General features: G+C 37.1%; 1 protein-coding gene across 6 annotated transcripts in view; it reads left to right on the top strand.

Annotated features, from left to right (window-relative positions):
• PIGN (phosphatidylinositol glycan anchor biosynthesis class N) overlaps window positions 1-18,419 on the top strand; it is a 103,662-nt gene that overhangs the window by 62,886 nt on the left and 22,357 nt on the right. For all 6 annotated transcript variants that reach the window (XM_042910360.1, XM_042910365.1, XM_042910364.1 and 3 more), the window contains 5 exons: window positions 2,210-2,318; window positions 4,876-4,984; window positions 7,547-7,649; window positions 13,585-13,687; window positions 15,596-15,682. In XM_042910360.1, coding sequence (XP_042766294.1) covers window positions 2,210-2,318; window positions 4,876-4,984; window positions 7,547-7,649; window positions 13,585-13,687; window positions 15,596-15,682 — 511 coding nt within the window. The remainder of the gene's footprint in view (window positions 1-2,209; window positions 2,319-4,875; window positions 4,985-7,546; window positions 7,650-13,584; window positions 13,688-15,595; window positions 15,683-18,419) is intronic.

The following is an 18,419-nucleotide window of genomic DNA, read 5'->3' as shown; positions in this document are numbered from 1 at the left end:
GAGCCTGACACAGAGCTGGAACTCACGAACTGCAAGATCATGATCTGAGCTGAAGTCAGATGCTCAACCGACTGAGCCACCCAGGCGCCCATCTGTTACTTTCTTTTGAACTCTGTATAAACAATTCTTTTTAGCGTCTTAACATAATCTTTAATAGATAAAGTGTATCTTTTTTTGACTGAAGGAAGATTAACTAAACGATTGATATTTTTTAAAAGTAGGTGTTAATTTTTGAGTATGTGTTATCAGTTAACACATTTTTATCTCATTTCTGTGAAATACCAGTATGGAATAAGTGGAATTATTCCATAAAGTTTATTTATTAGCAGAGCCCAAAATAAATTGTATTGAACTCTAAGACCATACTTCTAAGCCATACTTTATTAATAAGTGTTACAAAGTAAAAATATTTTGCGTCTGTCATAAACTATAATAGCCTGTGAGAAGATGAGTTCCAATATTTTCATTTATTTTTTGCTTCATATTTCTTGTGAGCTCTCCTCTTGTCTTTACAAAGTCCCTTTCTCTGCTTTGGTCAGTCTCTGCCTTTCTGTCCTGCTCAAGCAGTGTTGACACAGTCGAGCAGTTTTTATATGCTAAAATAAGAGATTATAGAAATGGTCTCCATAGAAATTTGCTACTTGCATATTTTACTAAAGTTGAATTCAGGAGGCAAACTTGTTAAAACATGAGAAATCTAATTTGTATTTTTAAAAATTATGTTTTCTCCCTCTATGCATCTTAATTTAAATTCTTCAGTGATTTAACTTTGTGTTGGTGTTCTGGTAGCTATTTTTGCAACTTCTTTATTTTGACTCCTGGTTCATGGAGAAATTTCTACTCTCCATTTGATCTCTCACCTCACCTCCCTTCTTTAGAAACTTGCAAAGATAGATATGTGAAACATTTAAGGATAAAATTAAAAGAAAAAGCAAAAAAATCACATGGCTATAATATTCCTCTTAAGTTCTCTAAAATAAAATCATAGGGGCACCTGGGTGGCTTAGTCGGTTAAGCGTCTGACTTCGGCTTGGGTCATGATCTCACAGTTCGTGGGTTCGAGTCCCACGTCAGACTCTGTGCTGGCAGCTGGGAGCCTGGAGCCTGCTTCGGATTCTTTGTCTCCCTCTCTCTCTCCCTCCTCCACTCACACCCTGTCTCTGTCTCTCTCTCTCAAAAATAAATAAACATTAAAAAATTTTTTTAAATAAGTAAAATAAAATCAAATCATATTTGCCAATGAATTAAAATACCAAATTATTTTTTAGAAAAAGCAAAAGCAAAGTATCTTGACCATAGATGGCTGTTTTCATAAGTTTTAATGGTAATCCATGCTGAATGTATAACTACTTTGTCCCCTTACAATTCTCAAAGACTTCGAACAAAAACAAACAAGCATTTTCCTAGGAATTCCTGCTTTGCATTTATTTTTAGCCCTGCTTTTTGCTCTTACTTCTTTTTAACCAACTCCTTTTCTCTTTGTTGTCACGTTGCCTGCCTCCAGATTCTGCACTCAATCTAATTTCAGTTGTCCTATGTTACTCAGATTTTTGGGAGGTGAGAAATAGAACTCGACATCAGTACACCATTTCCTTGATACCATTTTCCTGCAGCTTCAGGAACCGTACTATACCTGGTGCTCTTGAAAAACTAGAATTTGTGGTCTCCGTACTGTACAAATGCCTCACTTGCATTGCTGCCTTTGTGACCTCTTCCCTACCCTTCCTTTACAACCAGGAGCCGCTGGCTAAAGGTTAATAATACAAGGAACCATTTTTTCCTCCCGGCAACACTAAGGATTAGAAATGTTGATCCTTTTTGGTATGAGTAAGTGCTCATAGTATAGTCAGAAAGTTTATATTGTAGACAGTGATGATACGTTTAACTATTTTTTATATTGTTTTCTGTAAACTTGTCCAAGTCAGCCTAAGAATTGTGGTGGCTGGAATGCATAAACATCAAAAAAAAAATCGAAGTCAAGAAATAAGGTAAAGATACCTAAAAAATTGTGAGAAGTTAAAAATAACCCCATCCCTCGTGTATCTTCATCCTCAGATTTTCATTCCTGTTATACCTGTTTCATCTTGACAAAACCAAATGACTGATACGGAGGGTCTACATTAGAGTAAAATGTCTAATATTTTTATATGATATGTGTTCAGTAAATATATCAAGAAAATTTGAAATTGTGAATTGTGTTTTAAAACAGAATGGGCGCAGGCTTGCTGGTTCTTCTGCTATCCCTGTGTGTTTTAACATCTCTCATAAAAAGAAAAGACAGTTTTATAAATGAAGAGCTATTGTTACATCTATTTCAGGTCAGTTACACATTTCAACACCATGTCATGCTAATGATATACCAAAATATATCTTATGGTTGTATTTAATGATGTTGTTCTTAAGATGCCATCATGTTTACATTACTCAATATCTGCCAGTTGGGAAGAAAATTTTCTGTGTAAGCTATCATATGGAAATACATTCTCTAAAAGGTATGAAATAGCAAAAAGTTCAGCAGGAGACAGCCCAGAGATGCCAAGAGAACAGAGACTAAGGAGACCTGAGAAGCATCCGTATTGACCAAAAAAGTTGAACTCTAAATGGCCTCCTCTGGCCTGAGATTCTGTGTTGCTCTCATTTGAGTCAGGACAAAGGTAATCTTTGAAGTGAGAGCAACCTCTGAGTATGTTTACATGAAGCATAGTCTGTTTAAGACTTCAGATGACGTGCCAGGAGAAAGTTGACTTCACCTTGGTTGTTGGCTTTGCTGTGACAAAAAGAACTTTGAACTTGATGTTTCAAAATCGAGTCAATTCCCAGTTAGTTATACTGTATACTAGATGTGTGATTTTCAGTCTGTTTAGCTTCAGTCTGTTTTCAATCTGTAGAAATACGCTCTAATATAGGGTTGTGAGAATTGGAGAATATATAATGTCATATTCTGTAAAATGATAGCTGTTTTGTACATAAGCATGGAAACCACTTGTTTGTTCTTTTAACACTAAAAAAAAAAAAAAAATTAAAAACCACATCCAGACCACTGACAAAAGAAAACTTACAGGAGTTTTCTCAAAAAATTTCCTCAGAACAAAGCTTAGGATAATAGAAAATAAAGCCAAGAATACTCCAAAATAAAAATATACAACACTTAAAAGATGTTAATTTATTCTTGGAGAACAACAGAAAACACATAAAAAGAGAAGAAGTATTTTGTCAAATGTCCTGTCGAGACATTGGGACACGTATTTCATTTTAAATGGTATTGGGGCACCTGGGTGGCTCAGTTGGTTAGGCGACCGACTTCGTCTCAGGTCATGATTTCACAGTTTGTGAGTTCGAGCCCCGCGTCGGGCTGTGTGCTGACAGCTCAGAACCTGGAGGCTACTTCAGATTCTGTGTCTCCCCCTCTCTCTACCCCTCCCCCCGCTCATGCTCTGTGTCTCTCTGTCTCTCAATAATAAATAAATGTTAAAAAATTTTTTTAAAAAAATGGTACACTCACTGGCTTTACACTAAAGCCCATAGGTAACTTTGACAGAATTCACATATGATTATGAATACTTTGACAGAAGTGAATGTTTCTGGATCCCACTCTATAGGAGCAAATATGTTAAAATTCTTACGGGCTTTTTATAGGTAGCCCTGAATATAAGGTAAATCTGTTATGAAATTTATTTTTTATGTTAACTTTATTAATTTGCATTAATTGCTCTATTGTATAGCATATTTTTGGTGGTTCCAAGACAAATATCTTTTAACATTTTAACATCTCTGACAGAATGCATCTTACAATTGAAAGGGTACTAGGATTGTGTCATAACTTACTCAACAGCATTTTTTCTAAATTCACTGAAAATATAAGAGAAATTAATGTATCTCAAGGATTGGTGAGGAGGTTGCTAATCTGATCTCTAAGAGTTTATTTACAGCCGTAGCTTATGTCATTTCTTAAAATGACAGTTAATCCTCTAGTTCAGAGATTAGCGAACAATTTTCTAACGAGCCATAACGAAGTATTTTAACCTTGTGGGTTGTATGGAGTCTGTTGTAAATTCTCCACCCTGCTACTGTAGTGCAAAGGGAGCTGTGGACGACACATAAATGAACGGGAGTGACCATGTTCCCACCAAACCGTATTTCTGAAAACAGCCTCCGAGCCAGAGTTTCCCAGTTCTCCACTAGTTTGTATATATTCCCTGAAGAGTATTGTACCTCCTTGTGTTCCCAGTACCAGGTGAACATTCAGGCCACAAATATGTGTTGAATCAATGGATATGACTGGACAAGGGCCAGAGGTGGAAGACAGTTAACCACGTCGCACCATTTGCGTTTCCATGATTTAGGAAATCTTCAGAGTTAATAATGAATATTTCCTATTTTTTTTTAAGTTTTTTTAAATGTTTTTATTTATTTTTGAGACAGAGAGAGACAGAGCATGAGCAGCGGAGGGACAGAGAGAGAGGGAGACACAGAATCTGAAGCGGGCTCCAGGCTCTGAGCTGTCAGCACAGAGCCCGACGCGGGGCTCGAACTCACGGAGTGTGAGATCAGGACCTGAGCTGAAGTCGGCCGCTTAACCGACTGAGCCACCCAGGCGCCCCAATAATGAATATTTCTAAATAGATACAGTGTGATCACGTATACCAAACTGTTGTTGAAAGTGTAACATGCCTCATTTCATGCTTGTAAAGGAGGGCGTCTGCCTAGTACCAAGCTCTAACTTGTAGCCTTGCTGCAAGAGGGTGAGCTGGTCCAATGTCAATAGCTTTGGGGCTAGATCCCAGTTGTTGAAGCACTTTCCTAAGTATTCTTTTTGTATATAAACTAGTCTCTCACCACCTTCTCTTTTCTTTGTGTGTTTGTATTTGTTTTCAGATGCTGAGCGTAGTGCTTTCTATGTGTGTTACGTATAGCACCCACAGCAGTCTACGCAAGAAGCAAGGACTGCCTCTTCTTAATCAGATCATTAGCTGGCTAATATTAGGTAAGAGGTCAAATTAAATGAGTTAACGTTACATCAAGTCATACCTTAAAATTATCCATTTACATCTATATTCTTGTTATTGAAAGAAATAATTTTGTTGAATGAAAATAATAATAACCAGTGATTATTTTTATCTCATGGTAGAATTTGACAAAGAAAATTAGAACGTTTGTCTCCATTGATGTGTTAATAAGAATTACTTGATAGGATATGATTGGCCTGATAATAAGGCTATACATTTATTCACACCTGATAAGAGTCTAAGTGAGTCCAGAAGAGAAGAGATTCTTATCCTGCAATTTCATGTCAGTTCATAAACTCTCCATTCTTACACAGGGACTAAGAAACAGTTCAATTTTATCTGTATTTCCCTTGCTGAAAATAACATTGATTAGTCACTTCCCAACACATTACACATTTTATAAAGCCAGTTAAAATTTTCAAAACACATTCCTCTGTAGTACCTTTGCTTAAGGATCCCGAAATGTGCATGTGGAGAAAACAAGTGTAATTTAAGGATGTAGGGTTTTTCTTCCAGCTAGAGGACCAGGACAAGCTTGAAGTCCAGGTTTTTCATTAAAAAAAAAGACACTTTGTGATACTTGTGAATAATGTGGCATGCAGTGTAACCTTTTTTTTTTTTTTTTTTTAATGATTTTTGTTGTTCCATCTTTGGATGGAACTTACTGTAAAATTGATGAAGGGCAGGCCTTCAGTTATCTTGATTTAATGAAGTTACTATTTATGTTCATTCTGCCTAAACAATATTAATGACTGCTCCTTCGTTAGAAAAAAAAAAAATGTGTTCAGTTTGTACTATGTTCTGGCACTATTTTTTTCCCTGAGAATAATAAAGGTGGACCAAATCCCTGCCCTCCTGGAGCTTATATTCTGCAAGGAAGGAGTGGTAATATTCCAGTGTGGTGACTTATAAGTAATGATCTCTCTCATAGGACATGTTCGTTTTTAAATCCCCAGGAAAAACAAAAACTCTGAGCGAGAACTGTAATATTAAAGGGAAGTCTTTGTGTCATAGTGTATAACTTCACAAATACACAGTTAGCACACAGCAGCGGAAACAACGTATGGCAAGTTGGGGGGTCCGATAGACATAGTAGCAACCCAGCTTTTCCTCGTTCCTTCACGGTGCAGCCTGGCTCACTTCCTCGGTTTTCTTACCCACCGAAGGGTAAACCACAGGGCGGACGAGAAGCAAAGAAAACGCAGTTTGTGCGCATGTCATTATATCTCATTTTGAAATCTCTAAAACTTCTAAAAACGTTTAAAAAACAGTGCACTTACCAGAATTATAGAAAGCCGTCCTCCACGTCAAGTGCTTGTCCCTCATCTGTGTTTGTGAATATATGTACGTGTACAATTTTTTGAAGACCCTATTCAGTACTTTTATCTATTCTACCAATCCTTAGAGTAATTTTTCAGTTGACCCAGCAACGTTCATGGCATTTTTTTTCTTTCTTTGTCTTTTATGACATTGACGTTTTGAAGAATATGACCAACCACAAGCCCTACCCTACAATGGCCTGTTACTCAGTTTGAATTTGTCTGATGTTTCTTTGTAATTAAATTGGAGCTATGCATTATCGGCCAGCATACTGCATAAGTGATGCTGTGCCCTTCTTAGGTCACATTTACAGGCTCATGGTCTCTCTATCTGTCCCTCATTGTTGATGTCAATTTCCATCACCCTACCAAGGTGTTGCCCAGTTTTTTCACGGTATATTTACTGTTTCTCCCTCTCCCTGCAACTAATAAGCTGTCTGTGGGGACACACTCTAAGGCCATCAAATATGCTCATCAAAATTTTCCCTAGATGTAGCATCCATTCGTAAGTCTTTCCTGATCCAGTTTTTGTCACGATGGCTATAAAATTGATGATTTTTCTAGCTCCCGTACTCACACTGCATTTACCAGAGGTTCTCAGCATTCTCCTTTAAGAATCTCTCCTTCTTGGGGTGCCTGGGTGGCTCAGTCGGTTGAGTATCCAACTTTGGCTCAGGTCATGACCTCGCGGTCAGTGAGCACGAGCCCCCAGTCAGGCTCTGTGGCTGGAGCCTGCTTTGGATTCTGTCTCCCTCTCTCTCTTCCTCTCCCCCACTCACGCTCTGTTTTCTCTGTCCGAGAAGTTTCAGGGGTGCCTGGGTGGCTCAGTTGTTTAAGCGTCTGACTCTTGGTTTTGACTCAGGTCATGACCTCACAGTTTGTTGAGTTCAAGTCCCGCGTCTGGTTCCACACTGACAGCACAGAGCCTGCTTGGGATTCTCTCTCTGTCTCTCTCTCTCTTTCTCTTTATCTCTCTCTCTCTCTCTCTCTCTCTCTGCCTCTTCCCCACTTGCTCCCTCTGTCTCTCTCTTGAAATAAATAAATAAACTTTAAAAAAATGTTCAAGTTTCAAATTTCTTACAAAAATGGTTAGGACAAGTATAGCCCAATTGAGAGGTCACAGAAACAATAGCTGCTGTAAATGATCCTAGGATCAGTGCTTCTGAACTCATGTCCATTGTGCTGGCTGTACTGACACTACCCTCCTTTGTTTTATTGCAGCCTTTTCCCTCGTCCTGCCACTGCTGAGTCCCACAAGTCTCTTCGAGCGGTTGTTTAGCATTCTTCTTTCCTTGATGTCAACCTACATACTGCTAAGCACAGGGTATGCACTGGTTTTAAAGCTTAATTTTTAGTAGCAAGTTTTAAATGATATGGACATTTCTCTTTGAATATTTTACCTCTGGAAATGAAGTATGTGTAAATCTTGAGAAAATTAGAAATATTTTCTGCTTCGTAAGAACTGTATATGACTTGATCTTAAATCTGTTGTTTTCTTATTTTCATAGTATTGCCTGTTGTCTTTGTCTTTCTGTTTATTTCCTGGAGTTGCTAAAATGTCATTTTACTACAGTGTTAGAAAGTTTTGGTTGATTATGGAGAAACTCAAAGTCTCAAACAAGGACTTGGAAGAACTGTAGCTCTGTGACATTACTTATGTGCACTTCAAATGATGCCTTGACTTGTCTGTTCTTATTTGAATATATTTTTTCTTGTAATTTTTAGTCTTATGTATACCATAGTCCAAATACTTCTTTCGATTCAGAACCTTTCAGAATATTTTCCCAGAAATTAAACAGCCCATTTTTATTTAAGATTTAAATTTTCTTGTAAAACAAACACAAAAACTAGCAGCTTGAAGTGTTCTCTAGAAGTCCGTGAAACAGTGATATAATCGTCCCGCCTGCTTTTGAAGAAAAGGATTCTTTACTTGCCTTTGGATTTTATTTCATCCTTACTTAAATGCTGATGAGGGTGAGAAATACGTACATTATAACAACACTGGATACGACAGACAGCTCAAATCACCACTACTCATTTGGGCTAAATTTGGTCCAAATATAGGATCTTGATCTCAAGTAGACTAAACCTAGGGATTCCCTGTGCTATCAACAGGTTATTCCCAGTGTTAGATGATTTTGTATAACTATTTTGGGTTCAAAATATAGGTTTATTCTTTGGGAAACTTGGTTGTCCTAATTCAGAATTAGAGGGATGTTCTCAAAAATCTTTTCATAGTAGACCCTAACATTATTAGTGGCCTAGACCCTGGGAGTTCTTGTAGTCCTCAGATAAGAGATGATCCAGAAGGGTGCAAAACCTTCCCTTACCAGAGCTCCTCATACCTCCTGCCTTCCTTTCTCCCTGCATATCCAGATCTGGAGCACAGCTGTGAAGATGTAATATAAGCAACATGGAAATTTTCACCAGTTACCTCATAAGATCTTAAGAGGGGCTTGCTTTGAGACTTAGAACTTTGAATTTTCAAATTAAGCTTGAAGTCTGTCAGCATGTTCTTACTCAAAAGTGATAAACATAAGGTGACCTTAAAACTGTTCATTCTTTTCCCCTTCATTGGTGAAATTTCAGGATAAATAATTTAGTTACAATAAGAATCCATCAAAGTTTCTATGAATTAGTTTTTAGTCTGGATAAGAAGACAAAAGGTAAAATCATTCCTATTCTAACCCAGCATTCCTATTCAAACTCATGAAACATGAGTTTCATGAAGAGATCCTACCTAGAGGTTGCCTTAAGGAAGTATGTGTTTGAGGAGCATCTGGGTGGCTCCATCGATTAGCATCCGACTTAGGCTCCAGTCATGATCTCGCGGTTCGTGAGTTCGAGCCCCACGTCAGGCTCTGTAGTGACAGCTCGGAGCCTGGAGCCTCCTTCAGATTCTGTGCCTCCCTCTCTCTCTCTGCCCCTCCCTCACTCGTGCTTTCTCTCTCTGTCAAAATATAAATAAACATTTACATTTCTCTCTCTCTCAAAAATAAATAAACATTAAAAAAATAATTTAAAAAAAAGAAAGTACGTGTTTGAGAGGGTCCAGAGATATGTGCCAGCTTCTACGTAGTCACTTAATAATCAGTAATCCCTCTTCTGTTTTGAACCTTCACATTCTAAAGCAATAAACAAAGGTAAACGAATGTGTAGAAGATTTAAGAAATACGAACAAATCTAAAAATAGATCTGGTTTGCTCTTTAGAAAGAAAGGAAGGAAAGAAGAAAGGACGATTAAAGTTGAATTTTTAGTAAAAAAATATTTCATGATGTTTTAAATCATCAATTTCACAGTCACAAAGATACCAAAACATATTACTGTAATTTATTTTAAGAAAATCTAAAAAGAAAAAAATTCAGGCATAAAATCAGAACAGTAGTAATGAGTATGACCTTGTTAATGAATGTATTAAGAAATATATTATTCAACATCAGAAAGCGTATTTACCTTTGCAGAAAAATGCAACAGGAATAGCCTAAAACAGCACAGTCTAACAATTTCCATTAGTTCATTTTTCAATGTCAAATCAGTTTTGCAAAACTAATAGTCCACCTGTCATTGTTCCACATTAACTATTTTGGACAATCTGGAGGATTCTCTGTGTAAAGTAGTGAATAGTCACAATTATAGGGTATTTAAAAGAAATGCAGTTTTATTACTTTACAGAAATACAGTAATAGTAATCCTAAGTTCTAACAATGTATCCTTGATTTAATGAATAAAGAAGAGTCATTTTAATCAGCATTTGATTATTTTTATGCAAATGGAAGCTATTGTAATGCTTGAAAGTAGTTCTAAGTTTGTTAAACATTTCCCACTAAAATTTTATTTATATTATCCCTTTGCTTAGCTAACTATAAAACAAAGCCAAATGCCTTTTCTGCCCTGTTGAATTTGCAGAGACCAAAGTGGCAGATCCTAATTTTGTAAGGTTTTATTATGTACACTGTGAGCCTGTGATGACATTTTATTGGTATTTCAGTTTATTAATTCAGATACGCAGACTTTATACAAGATATTGATTGTCTAAAGAAACAAAGTCCCATAGGAAGATTGTCTTTATCAGATTTATTCATCTACATTTTACAAATGAAAATGATTATAGTTTATCGTTTCTGAAAGGGAATAAATCTGTAGCACTATTTGTAGAACTATGATACTTATGTTTCCATATATTAGGAAAGAATGCTTTCCTACATAACTGCAAATATTTTAGGAAATCGTGGTCCTATTTAGAGCATACACCTTCTTGATTCAATTCATCAACAGTTGCTTTTCCTTTCCTGCCTCCAGTGTCCTGACCACTAGACAGACAAATGGGCAGAACAGTTAGCTTACCCCAGATGCATCATAGAGTCGTAAGCTGCTGTAAAATAAGGACTTTATTTTACGGTGTTAGGCAATTACAAAATGCAACAATTAAGGTATTGTGACTTAATTTGATTGAAAATTATAAGATATAAAGAAATGCCTAGAGAGGGGTGCCTTGGGGGCTCGGTCAGTCAACTGTCCCACTCTTGATTTCGACTTAGGTCATGATCTCACGGTTCATGGGGTCATGTGCTGATAGCACAGAACCTCCTTGGTATTCTGTCTCTCTCTGTCTCTCTTCTTCTCTCCCTCCCTCCCTCTCTCTGCATCTCTCCACCCCCCTTCACGTTCTCTCTCTTTCTCTCTCTCAAAATAAATAAATAAACATTTTAAAAAATAAAATAAATATATAAAGGAATGCCTAGTGAAAGAATTTGAGGAGGGGAGCTGAATTGGTGCCATCAAGGACTCATGTAGAAGTTGAACTAAATTGTAAAGAATAGCTGGGACGTAGGCATTCTAAATCAACATTTGTTTTTCAATTATTTGTTAAAAAATCATTGTAAAAATAGTATTAATCACAGTTTGAAAAGTAGGGATAAAGGGGAAAATCAATCTATTGACCCTACCCCTCCTCCTGATATTCTGGTATATTTCTTCTAGTCTTAACCTCTGTATTTGTCTTTTAACATGGTGTTGATTATAGTCCATGTACTATTTTATATCTTTTTTTTCCTACCTAGCTTTATTTTAGAAGCATTTTCCCTGGTGGCTCATAGGCTTCCTAACTATCGTTTTAATAGATACTTAATATTCTATGATGTGAATGAACCTTGATTTATTTAGCTGTTCCTCTATTTTTGATCATTTATTTCCATTTTATATTATCATAAGTAATATTTTGATTTGCGTTTTTGTATACAAGCTTTCTACATAGTTTAGATTAGATCCCTTTTTCACTTCTCACACGTAGTATAGGTGGTCCGTGAATTTTTTTTTGACTTTTGTCTTCAGAACAGTACCAGTTTATAATATCACCAGCAACCTAGGACAGGTCCTATTTCATCATATCCTCCACAGTATTTGGTATTTTCATTTTTAAATAAGAACTTCAAAAGTGATTTTAATAGGTCAAAAATGGCACGCTTTGTGTAATTTTCTGTACCTGTTTTACTAATGATATTTTCTCATGTATATATTCTCTATTCGTATCCTTGGGCATTCTACATCATTTTTAATGTTTATTTTTATTATTGTTTTTCTTTCCAGAGAGAGAGTATGAGTGGGGGAAGGGCAGAGAGAGGGAGACACAGAATCCAAGGCAGACTCCAGGCTCAGAGCTGTCAGCACAGAGCCAGATGTGGGGCTTGAACTTGTGAACCACCAGATCATGACCTGAGCTGAAGTCGATATTTAACCGACTGAGCCACCCAGGAGCCCCTTTTTTATTTTTTTAATGTTTATTTTTATTTATTTATTTGTTTGTTTATTTATTTATTTTTTGAGAGAGCGAGTGAGCGAGCGAGCGAGCATGAGTGGGGGAAGGGCAGAGAGAGGGAGTTGGGCATTGTACATCTTATATACCAAGTGATTTGTGTATGCTGTCTTAAATATCAATAGCTCCTTCTGCCTGGTCTTCAGTGTTTTATTTTTATGATCAGTAATCGAGTTTAAAGCATTTTGCTTCTTTTGCTTTCTCATGTTTAGGAAATAGCACCAATTGGAAAAGAGTTCACTAAGTGAAAAATTTGAGAGAAATAAAGGGTTTTTTTTGTTTTGGTTTGGTTAGTTTGATTTTGTTTTGAAACTTCCACTTGGATAAGTAACTCACCCAGCAAATACTTACTGTTAGCTGGACCTGCAGTGGTGGCACAGGCAGAGGTCTTACAAACTAGCGGGAAAGACATGTCAGTGAACGTGGGATTCCAACAGTGTGAGAAGAACCGTAAGAGAAGATTTGGGGGACGGCCAGGGTGGCACACTTAGCTGGACGAGGATGAGAAAAGACTTCTGCCACTGTCTTATCTCCTGAGCCTTTCCCTTGTCCACCTGATAATGTCCACATTAGACCACCCCAGAGATGTACCGTACATTATGGGATCAATTCCTAGCTTGCTTCCTGTTTTTGTTTTTGTTTTTTCCCTTCTGTAAACAGTATTACAACAAACATCTTCATATGAGAATTGTAGTGCACATGTTGGATTATTTTCTCAGGGTACGTTCCTAAAAGTGACATCATTGGATTATGGTATATGACTATTTGGGGAATTATAGATACACAGCATTGAATGGTCTTCCAGAACATGTTTATTTCTATATAGAGTATACGAAGAGTTAGTTTTCATTACACTCTTGTTGACGTTATTATATTTTTTAATGGATAAATGTGATAAGCGAATATGGTATCTTCCTGTTCTTTTAGTTTCCATATCAATTATCAGTAAGGTCAGACATATTTCATGTATTTATTAGCTCTTTTCTTTTCCTTTCTGAGAGATTTATGCCTGTATTACACCCCCCCTTTTTTTTAATTCGGGATGTTTGCTTGTTCTTCTATGTATATTAATGATTTTAACTCAGGAATTGACTTTTTACCTTTGTCTTAATGTTTTCTCTCCTTTTTTGTGTATTTGTTGTTTTACCTTACACTGATTTCTAAATATCCCTACTATTTTAAAATTGTAGTGATCTCAAGATTTAATAAATTTTAAAAAAGATGATGCTGGAGTTGATATTTAAATTTTCCCTTCCCACTTTCTTCTTCTGGAAAGCCTAGAAAATTTAAATTTTGTGATATTCTGACTTAGAAATGTTATCAAGGATGTTTTAAATTTTGAGAAAGACCTCTCAGCATAAATGTGCATATTTACTTGTTTAATGTTTTTTTTCTTTTTTTTCCCCCCTACCCTCCCACTTCTTCCCCCATGCCTTTACTGCTTAGGTACGAAGCTCTCTTTCCATTAGTATTGTCATGCTTAATGTTTGTCTGGATACAGGTGGAACAAGAAACCCTGCAGCAACGTGGTATTTCCTGCAAACAGAAGGTAGCTGGGCAGAATCGTTGTTGCATTTATTTGAGAATAAATATTGTCTGTTTTAGAAGGAAGTCGCAGTGTTAGTCCATCAAAAATTTTAATGACTGTCATTTAAGGCAGTCATAATTAATTTATTTTTTTTTTTTTCAACGTTTTTTATTTATTTTTGGGACAGAGAGAGACAGAGCATGAACGGGGGAGGGGCAGAGAGAGAGGGAGACACAGAATCGGAAACAGGCTCCAGGCTCCGAGCCATCAGCCCAGAGCCTGACGCGGGGCTCGAACTCACGGACCGCGAGATCGTGACCTGGCTGAAGTCGGACGCTTAACCGACTGCGCCACCCAGGCGCCCCAATTAATTTAGTAATAAAAATGAAACAATTCGTTTGTCAGAAAAATTTTCACTTCTAACAGAAAAGCATGATTTCATTGTTTTATAGGCATTAAACAGGTGGGGCTGAGGGATTATTTGTGAATCATTGATGTACAAAAACATCAATGTAGATGAAGGAGTAGAGGGGAAACAATGTTCTTGATCTTATTTTCTTCTGTTTTCCTATCTAATTTTTCTTTCCCTCAATTTATTTTAGTCACAAGAATATTCAGCATTGTCACAAGTCAGTTCATGAATTTGATCAGAAGGTGCCATTTGTGTTTTCTGTGTTGTTTTTCTCTTTCTAGTGGTCCTATCCCAAATTGTTTATTCTGCTGCCTTAGTGATCGTGGCCTCAGTCCAAATCTTAAGCTGTTTATTCACCACAGTATACTTTGAATTGGCTGAAAGCCAGCTAAATTTTAGGGACACATTTATCATGCTGAGCTATACAGTGAAATTGATGTCTCTTGCCTTTATTTTAGAACTGAAGGTAATTTATAAGAAATTGGTGACAGAATATTTACACTTTTACTGAGGTCAGATAAAAAGAATATTGCAGAAAAACACCTTCGTAGTTGGTCCATTGATCCATCCATAACCGGTTCCAGTTGAGTTTACAGAAAGTAATTGATAATTTAGAATAATGAATTTCAATAATGAAGGAACTTTATTGAAGTATATTAAATAATTACTGTTTTTTAACTTTCAGCCCTGGAATATTAAAACAGTACATGAAAAGCAGTTTTGATCAGATTCAAATAAATGGTCAGACTGTCCTTAATAGTAAATATTAAATATTTTAATATTAAGTGGATATTAAATTTAAAAGTAACATTTTTGTGTTATTTTTTAAGTTCTGTTTTTTAATGGAAGAGATTTTTTTTATATAAAGGAGTATTAAAGTATAAAGTATTAAATTTCTATTAAATTTACTAGAAAATTACATGGGAAGTGGAGGAAGGGGAAGATCTCCCTTTAAACTCCCCCATGAGTTTTTACTTTTACAGAGAAAGGGGGATTAAGCAAGAGTGCATCCACATTATTGGACTTGAGTGACTTTCTATTTTACCAAAAGTAGAAATATTTTATATTTTATAGAGAGAAAATAATTTTTCTACAAATAGAATTAACAGAATAACAAAGAAACAGAGAAATATTTGATTTGATCATGCTTTTTCATATCATGCCATATTTGGGTTTTAGAAGGTCAGGACCCTGAAGAATCAGGACGTCAAAAAGGGAAGAATTACATAGGGATTGAAAGTGAACCATTTACATGGGATAAGGAAAAGCTCACGTCTCCCGTTTATTATACATTCGGCAGTACTACAGCTCCATTCAGCATATTGTTAGCAACGTAGTCTGCCTTTTGGCAGATTTTATTAAGGTGTAATTAAGCTCTAGGAACAGCTTTATTTTGTTTGCTCTGGTCAGTACAGGATAACTTTCTAGCTCTTGTAACTTAGACTGGAAGGTTGCCTTTGAGGGTAGAAGTAAGCGAACCGTTCTTGTGTGTTCGTGTATTTCCAATTGTCTCCCAGGTCACCAGTGTCCGGTTCACCTGCAGTACTGATATAACCCAGTTCCGACAGCTCTATCTGGATGACGTCCGGAGGGCCTTTTTCCTTGTATCCTTTGTTTGGGCTTTGGCTTTAAGGCGCTGCCACCTCCCATTTAGTGGGGTCAGAAGGTGTTTTCCCCTTTTCACTTAATAGTGGTATCACCTGGGAGGGGTTAGCCCCATCAACCGTAATTTTCTTCATATGGCTCGTGTTTTTAAAAAATGGTGAAACTGTAGAAAAGCACACAGAATGATACTAAAAACAAATGTATATGTGTGTATTCCCGCCATCCAAGATATCAACAAGTAATATTTTGTCACATATGTCACACATTTAAAAAAAAAAAACGAAAACATTACAGCTAAAGCTTAAGTTTTTATTTTTGTTTTTTTTTTTTAATTCCCAACTCCACTCTAATTTCCCTCGTCCGGAAGAATCCACTATTATGAGTTTGGTTTGTATCTTTTTATGTGTGTATTTTGTACTGTACTCATGTTGTGTAATATCTTCCTCACAAAGTTTTCGGATCACATCCGAGGCAACATTGTGTGAAAGTTATTAGTGGTAGAAGTCTAAAGGACAGTATGGGGGAATAAAATCTCACTTTGGGAAGGCTGGCTGATCAGCTTCAATAAGTTCACAGGGAGGCATTTCCTTTGAACCTACCGTGGTGTTCTCCCTCTCTCTGCCTCTTGCTTCTGCCCTCCGTTTTGCTCTGTCTTTGCAGGCTCCTTCCACTCACCCTATACTAATAAACACTCCTTCCCCTGAACCCTTCGTCTCCCTAAAGTATAATTGTATCTTGTCTTTTCTGTTTACTCCCAAGCTTCTTGGAAGAAAAATCCATAGTTGCTGCTACCATTTCCTCCCCATTTATGTACTATAGCCTTAAGCCTAGAACGCTCAGAGCAGTGCCTGGCACGTAGTAGCTGTGTGAAGATCTGTCGGATGTCCCTGCTGAGACTGTATCCTCACTGGGTCTGCAGGGGCTCCCTGACCGCACAGTCTGGTCTTGAGTTTTACTTGACCACTCTGTAACATTCAGCTCTGTTCACTTCTCTTTTTCTTTTTCCTTGACTTTCAGGACACGAGCCAGGTTTTCTTCGTAGCTTTTACATCAGCTCTATTCTCCTGCACTAAAACTTACTCTTCCTTTGTCTGATTTTGAGTGATGTTCTTCTCCAAGCTCTACGCTTAACTTTCTCCTCTTCCTGTGCCTGGATAATGTCACCCTCTCCTATAGCTTTGACTGATGCCTCCGCGCAGACAACTCTGAGGTTTACTTCTCTGGCCTTGAGCTCTCCTGACCTCATGAGCCATATGTCCAGTATTCTGCGGGGCATCATCAAATATATGTCTGAAACTAACAACGGCCCACCCTTCTCCAAAGTCTCTCTCTGGCGGGCCTCATCTCACTGAATGGCATCCCCATACTCCCAACCACCCAGGCCATCAAACTTGTTGTCATATTTAACTATTCCTTGTCCAGTTCTGAAGTCCCACTGTCTGCCCTCATTCTCCATTTCCACTCCCAGTGCACCAGCTCGGACCTTCCTTGCCCCTAACATGAGCTACTGAAATAACTTCCCAATTGTATTTCCTGCCTATATTTATTTGTCTCCCTGATTTGAATATCTCACTGTCACTGGTGTTTCTTATTTGTATCGCTCACCTAAAATGTTTGTGGGCTTGTCATTGTCTCCACAGTAAAGTTGAAGGCTTTTTATTAATATGCCACTAATCTATTAGTTAATTAGTATGCCACTAATCTTACTTTCCCTTTCACTGTATCCTTCAATAAACTCTAAGCTTCTGTCATACCTGTTAATATTTCTTGACTATGTCTTTTATTTCCCCACCGTTTACCTTAAAACGCTTCTCATGTACTTCTATATATTGTCATAATCTTAGTTACCATGTGAGCACTTTGAGACTATTTTATTTGTATTTATATGCTTAGTGCCTAGCTCTGCTTCTGACTCATTCTAGACAATAAATATTGGTTGGTCAGTCGATTGGCTGAGTGAATAGATCCATGAATACATTTGAATCTCAAGTCACCAACTCAAATGCCACTTTTTCACTGAAAGTTGTCATAATTCATACATCCTCTTCAGTGTTTCTTTACCACTTTTGTGTATGTGTCTGTAATAATATAGTAGCTAACATTTATGGAGTCCTTTCAGTGGACCAGGCAGTATTTAAGTACTTTTCTAGCAGTTAGTTCTTAGATACCAATAGGATTAATACTTTTTATTACTGCATTAAAACAGATGTTACGTTTAAGAAGTGTCAAAAAGATGTCTAGCATTTTCTCATGTCTCATTCTCTGTTGAGTTATTATATAATGAATATGGTATCTCCTTCCGAGCCTTCCAAAGAACCTGGCATGTTTCACATGTGGTGGGCACACGGTGAGAGTATATGAACTAAAACAGGATTTCACCTAAAGATGCCTGTCACATGCGCTGGGTCCATGTCCTCCTTTTGAAAAAACCATCAGTGGCCAACTACAGATACAACACTCCAACTTGCTTCTGTTAGAGAATTGGAAAATGCCCTCCCAAAGGTGCTAGTGACAAGTGAGGATAACCTCACATGCCTCCTGTTTTTAGCACATTGCCTCTTCAGCCTGGTTCCTTCAAAATTCATTTGCGAGGACATGTAATGGAACATTCGCTTATGACCAAGTGTACAGGTTAAAAATCAAGTTACCTTCCTGGTAGAATAAGCATATCTTTTCTAAATGAAGGAGAAATTTGTATGAATTCTGACTTGTTTTGGCATTTCCTTAACTCTGTTT

Source organism: Panthera leo, chromosome D3, assembly GCF_018350215.1.
Source record: "Panthera leo isolate Ple1 chromosome D3, P.leo_Ple1_pat1.1, whole genome shotgun sequence".
In the NCBI taxonomy this organism is placed as follows: Eukaryota; Metazoa; Chordata; class Mammalia; order Carnivora; family Felidae; genus Panthera; species Panthera leo.
This window is presented reverse-complemented; position numbering and strand designations above follow the sequence as displayed.